General features: G+C 37.7%; 1 protein-coding gene across 1 annotated transcript in view; it reads left to right on the top strand.

The window, feature by feature from the left end:
* LOC107730812 (lipolysis-stimulated lipoprotein receptor-like) overlaps window positions 1-3,642 on the top strand; it is a 15,031-nt gene extending 11,389 nt beyond the window's left edge. The window contains exons 4-9 of the mRNA XM_016541753.1: window positions 886-1,083; window positions 1,182-1,232; window positions 1,349-1,477; window positions 1,819-2,107; window positions 2,193-2,658; window positions 3,535-3,642. Of these exons, the coding sequence (XP_016397239.1) occupies window positions 886-1,083; window positions 1,182-1,232; window positions 1,349-1,477; window positions 1,819-2,107; window positions 2,193-2,658; window positions 3,535-3,570 (1,169 nt within the window). The 3' untranslated portion in view covers window positions 3,571-3,642. The remainder of the gene's footprint in view (window positions 1-885; window positions 1,084-1,181; window positions 1,233-1,348; window positions 1,478-1,818; window positions 2,108-2,192; window positions 2,659-3,534) is intronic.
* Window positions 3,643-6,439: the final 2,797 nt, after the last annotated feature.

Genomic DNA, 6,439 nt, shown 5'->3' with positions numbered 1-6,439 from the left:
AGAGGATTCAGTTCGGTGTTCGCGCGCCATCTGAAACGTGTGTGTGCGCTTCATGTGTGTGTGGCTATGCACGTAGAGAACAGCACGCGAGTAACAAATCGATTTCCCTTTGCCTTTTCTCTCTGGAATTGTTTAAAATTCGCTTGCTTGTGTAATTATGAACAAATGATAAACTTATACTCTATTATGGTTCAATTTTGCAATTAATCCACAGATCACATGCGTGCCAAATCGTGGGGCTTGGTCCGTACGGATCACGGATCAACTACGATCCGTTTAACCACTAATATATTCTATTATAGTTTTTATTAATATTTTGATTGAGCTTTTATTTTTTAATTTTCAGTTTTAATTTTAGTTAAATATTTAGTCATTTTGCTATTTGCTTTTGTCATTTTTATTAGTTTTTTACTATTATAATTATTTTTAGGTTTAATTTATTTTAGTTTTAGTTTTAGCTTTAGTTCAGTTTTAGTTTTTATTTACAGTTAGTAGTAAACTTTCTAATTTTTGTTTAGTTTGTTTTTCATCTAAGATATTAAGATTTTATTTTATTTCAGCTTTAACAAAAGCTTTTTAATAGTTTTATTTATAGTTAACAATAATAACTCTGAACGTGGTAAAATGTGTTCCAGAAAAGTGTTGCAAAATTCCTTTTTGTGTGAATTGTTTTTAATAGGGCTTTCAGTTGATTAAAAAATATATAATCTACAGTAATTATTTACATGACATAATGATGAATTAATCAAACTAATTGTTAAAAATATTTCATGCATGAATATTTGCAAAGAAAAGCCTCCATATGTTAACATGGATTTAATTTGGCATTGTTGTTTTAAATTATTAGTTGTGCTAAATTAACATGTTAAATTAACTTGTTCACAGTGTATGAGGCTGGCAAAATGGTAAAGTCTGGCATCCCCAGTCAGTATGCACACACCGTCTACAACCCAAGCATGTATGGCCAGCCAGCTTATGGAATTGGTGGAGCTGCGCCGGGCATACCCATGCTCCCTATGCCGGTGGGCGTTGCTGGTCCTCCCTCCTATGGCTATGGCAGAGACTTTGACAGAGCCAGCTCAGGTAGACTCGTCCTCTCTTTTCCTTAAAAACAGCAGTTTAACAACATTGTTTTACTTCAATAAGTGTAATTGTTTGATCATTTGTTCGCCCTGCTCCAGTTGGTGCAGGATCTCAAGTGCCGCTCCTGCAAGACCACGATGGTGGAGGAAGTAAGTGAGAGATCTTCACTACGTCACTCACTATATCGATCCATCTATAACATTTTAAGTGACTTTATCCCTTTGAAGCCTTCTGTTTCACATCTAATATTGGTGTTGTTTTTCAGCCCGTAGTGGATACCGTGTTCAGGCCGACCAAGATGGAAACCCAACTCGGGTGCTTTACTACATGGAGCGAGAGCTGGCCAACCATGACCCCAGTCGCCCAGTGAACACTCCAGGCAAATACAGTCGTCGTGAGTTCTGGAGATGGACACTATCTTTCACTCTGAGGGTTGGGTTATAACAAAGTGGTGCTTAATATGACTTGCGTAGGACATGTTCCTGGATCAAGATCCTCTGCTGGTTCCTGAACATTTAAATCAACCCATTTTTGACAGGATTAGGAATTCACAAACATGCCCTACTTGTGTGTGTAAAAGTCCACAGGCAATCTAAAGGAAACAAACTCTGTGTAAACTTTGTTTCCTGTAGATTCTCTGTTTTTCCAAGGTTGGGGGATGATTTGTAGGTGTTCAGTTTATTAAAACCTTTTTACTCTTTTGGTCTTATTCTGTTTTTCCCGTCTATCCTCCAGTGGATGGTATGAGCGAGGTGAGCTCACTTCACGATGGTCCAGACTCTCGAAATCGTGGTCGGGCCAGACCGCCTCAGCTTACCACGGTGTACGATGATGTGGACGGAAACATGAGCACCATCAGCAGCGTCTCTCAGCACATCCGACGGGACGAGCCCAGGCGGGGACCTGACAATCGAGGACGTGCACGCTCCATGGAAAATTTGGACGATATCAGCCGCAATTACGGAGACAGAGATGACTATCCGCCAGCACGCCGAGATGGTGGGGCTAGAGGCGGCAGAAGAGGGTAAGTGACTGAATCATTTCGAATCACGCCAAATTAATGCATTAACTTGACAGTCCTTCTTAACCCATGACTTTCCTCTGTCCAGTTCGGATGACGAGTGGAGCAGCAGTGGACGAGGATACGACCCTGTCTTTGATGACCGTCGGCGCCGTGATTACTCTCCTGATGCTCGTCCTCGGCGTGGAGACTCCTTCTGTGAGGCTGGTTTTCAGGGCCAGCGCAGCCGTAGTCGTGATGACCTGATGGATCTGGAGCGTGACCGTGGCCGTGGAGGTCGGGACGCATACGATGACAGCTTCCTGAGGGAAGCCATGGAAAAAAAGAAGCTGGTCGAGCAGCAGAGAGGCCACAGCCGTGAGCGGCTCGACAGCGAGAGCGACCGTTCTGACCGCTACAGGGGGCCACACGGCGGACCGCCACCTCTGCCGCTCGCCCCGCCCTCCGGAAACCCTAATCGTCATGGAAACCATAGCAACTTCCCACCTCCATCCCCTCCCTACACTGAGGACAGTGACAGTTTGCCATCGTCCAAGAAGAGCAACTTAAAAAAGGTAAGAGCCAGATTCAAAAGTGCTTATTAAAACTTATGTATTGTTTATTTCATTATTATTTTTTGTTGTTGTTGAATTGACAATGAACTCAAAACCACTTTTAAAGATCCAGCTAAATCCAGATGGCCTTGCTGGTGTTGTTAATGTTTCCTTAAACTAAACCTATTAAAAATAGTTTTTGTTTATGAAAATTAAAAATAAATGCTAATTCAAAATGTTAATAAATACTATAATAATATATAAATAATACTAAACTGGTTTATTAGTACCTGGCTGAGTTTAATTTGTATTTAAATTCATATTACAGTATAGTTCAATTGATCATTGTTGTGCAATAATCATGGTATGTAATGTGTTTCAGAATAGTACAAAATGTGAAGTAATCTATATGTAAACAATATACAAGCAAATAACGTATTGCGTATATATTAATAAATACGAGTAAGAATGATGCAGAATAATAAAATATTCAAAAAGCAGGGTGGAGCAGTGATGCTAGAAAGAAACAAGTATGCAAAATGACAAGAAAGATATTCACAGCTGAATGGCAAGAACCAGCCATTTAGTTAGTTATTTAGTTAGCTATTTTATGTGCCTAGGTACAGAGTTCAGCAAGTCAGGAGTCAAGGGCCCTGCTGGGGGAAAAAAAAACGGGGACATGCTACCATGATTAAAACAAGCTTCCGTCTTTAGCTGAAACATTCTAAAAAGTAATAAAAGTAAAACATTTTTCTGGTCATTTTCCATGGCAAATTCAGGCTTTTCTTCTTTGTCAGTGTTAAGTTAAGCTCAGCAGATAAGGATACAGTGCTTTAATGTTCAGTTATGTTATATTTTTATACTTGTACAAAGTTCTGCTGTGTTTTCTTTGTCCAGAATGGAGCTGTGAGCAGAGAGAGTCTGGTGGTGTGACGCTCAGGTGAAAATGATGCGTGCGTGTGTGTGTGTGTGTGTGTGTGTGTATCAGTGATGCAGCTGTGTGTGTTTCCTCTGCCCTTTCATGTCACTTATATTTGTGTGTTTGTGTTTGGCTTGAATGCTGAGAGGATTTTTAGTTCATATTCAGATGTCTTAAATTATTATGGGATAATTGAAACAACTGATGCTTTTATGGTTTTAACTGAACTTTTTATGGTTTGGTTCCTCCCATGAACATTTTTAACAGCAAGTATTCGAAAAATAAGACTGCTGTGACGCTCAGCATAAGCAGTTGTTTTTACTGTGCACATATGTCTAGTTCTGTATTTTAATAGACCTTTAATAGGTGTTTATTTGTGTCTTGGAAAAACCTATGAACAATAGAGCCTTTCAAGTTTTCAGGTATTGATTTTTAATTATTTTGATGTAACATAAAGAAGTGATCTTTGTATGGACTGAAATTCTATTATTGTTCCTGTAGTCTGAGGCATCATGCAGTTTCTGCAAGTGGGAGATTGTATAATGTTGTATTTTTAATATTTGCACATTTACAAATGCAAGAACATGTACCCGAGTGTGATAATTTTTTTTTAATGCTGTTTTTTTTTTTACTCTAATCTCACATTTGGTCATACAGTGGTTTATCATTTTTCTATTTATGTACAGTCCTGTAATGTCAATTTTCAATAAAGCTTTTCTATTGTATTTAGGTTTGTTGTCTTGTTAGGGATCAAGGTGACATACTTTGACATTTTTTTACATTGTTTGGTGTTTCTGGATTGTGACCACTAGATGGCAGTTTACTATCCATGTACAATAATGTCAGGGAATGCCATACTGAATTTAAATGCATGTGAAAGCATTTTTTTTAATTCGTTATCACTGAGCCAAGGTATTTTATTTCTATGTTTACAATATGAATATGCATTCAAATGTAACTTGTTCTGAAGTTAACGTTCCTGTTTTTAGCAGCCAGTTTAGATGTCATTGGTCCTGTACATTTTTTTAACATGTATATAAAAGAGTGCTTTCTTTTAGGTGTTAGCACATCTAGTCTGTTATCATGTGCTGCCTGGTGGGTTTAACAGAAAAAAAAGCATCTTTTCTAACCTAGATGGAGAAGGACCAACAACTGCCTCTGTCTCAGAGTGAGACGTACTTTCTGAAATCCAACGTTGGTGGCCTGCCAAGATCACAGCAGAGAGGTAGCCATCGAAGCTTTCATCCATCTGGTGTCTTAAAGCAGCCATTCCTTCAGATAGACAGGAAGATAGGTGAGAGCTACTTAAGAAACAGCATCAGCAAAAGGGCAGCTGACCCCTACGGTTCAGACAGCTGTTTAAAAGCAGATCTGTTTGTACTTAGGTGGTCTTGTTAAAACATCTGAGTAATAAACTGTTTTCTCTTACAATTACATTGCAGGGTTGAGTGCAACACTACATGAGAAGCATATTCAAACCAACATGGACTTGAGGTATGTGAATAATTTTGCAAAACAGGCCAGAATAAATCATAAAGTGATCGTTTTTCCAGCTTCTCTTTGAAATACAGTAACATTTGTAGTGATTCAGTTTGCTGCAGTGGTGTTTTTCTGTTTGTAAAATTGAGGCATTACTAATCAGGGTGCTAATGTGAAACCACAATAACAATCATGTGTCAGTGGCACATGCCACCAGATAGAGAGGGGTGGCAGAGAGAGAGAGGCAGGGTGGGAGGGATTGAGATTCAATAGGAAAAGAGACTGGCATTGCTCTTGAGTTATCGGCATTCTCTCTGCTTGTTTACACACAAGACCGTCTGATAAGGTAAGTCTGATCTTTTTAAGCCAGCATCCATAAATGATATGCCAAGCATGTGTGTATATGCACATATGTATATGTGAGGTCAAGAAATGTTAGAATGTTTATTTGGCAGTTCACGATTTATAGTAAAAATTAAGTAGATTTTTTTTTACTACCATTTTATTTTTATGAAATATTTTACTGCTTTATTTAATATTTATTGTTTTATAAGTTTTGTAAGTAATTTGCCAGATATTAGAAAAAATATTTTAATATATGGAATGACGTTTATTCTCAAAATAATTATGTATCCAAACCAGTGAAATGCATTGAGATCTAATGTTTTGGTCATACAAAATGTTTTAGTCAATGCCTAAAATTATTTCATCTCTAAAGTAGGATTATAATGTTTGCCTGATTCTCTCTTGTCTACCTGCCAGTGAATCAAACCCCACTGTGGATGAATGCCCAATAGTTTTTGGAGATGTGAAGTGTGTTGTCATCTGGCATTTGCACTTGTCCAAGTGCACAATATTAACTGTATGACCCATTACTCTCAGTGCTAGCTGCCTCATTTGCAATTTCTAGTGTGTTTGTGCACTGTAGTTCAGTTTAGTTAAATACAATTAATGAAGTTGTATTTCATGCATTATAGTGGATTGTAGTAGATTTCAAACTAAATGGTGTTTACTTTAAAGAAATACAGCCTAAAACACACATTTAACAAAACAAAAATAAGTTTGTTAGGGTTTTAAAAGATAATAAAAATCTTACTGTTCAAAATTAAGTACTCTCTGTGGCACTTGTTCATAATTATTGTGTTTCTTTACAACTGCTGTTACTCTGCTGCTAGAACTTCTCAAAGCCATTGAAAATGGGACCTTTTGGCTAAAAAAATATTTATACTGCATTTATTTGCAGATGCCATTTGGTTTGATATTTATTATCTCGTGCAATGTCATCTTTAAGTGTGGCTTAAGTGTCCAAAAACATTTTAAGGTCACTAGGCTTATCCATAATGAGCATTATGAAAAATATTTCTATCATGACGACTCTCGGAGGGATTGGCATGGTAATGTACA

This window comes from Sinocyclocheilus rhinocerous, unplaced genomic scaffold (genome assembly GCF_001515625.1).
Source record: "Sinocyclocheilus rhinocerous isolate Xijiao unplaced genomic scaffold, SAMN03320098_v1.1 scaffold938, whole genome shotgun sequence".
NCBI lineage: Eukaryota > Metazoa > Chordata > Actinopteri > Cypriniformes > Cyprinidae > Sinocyclocheilus > Sinocyclocheilus rhinocerous.
The sequence above is the reverse complement of the archived record's forward strand: the minus strand, read 5'-3'. Positions and strand labels throughout refer to the sequence as shown.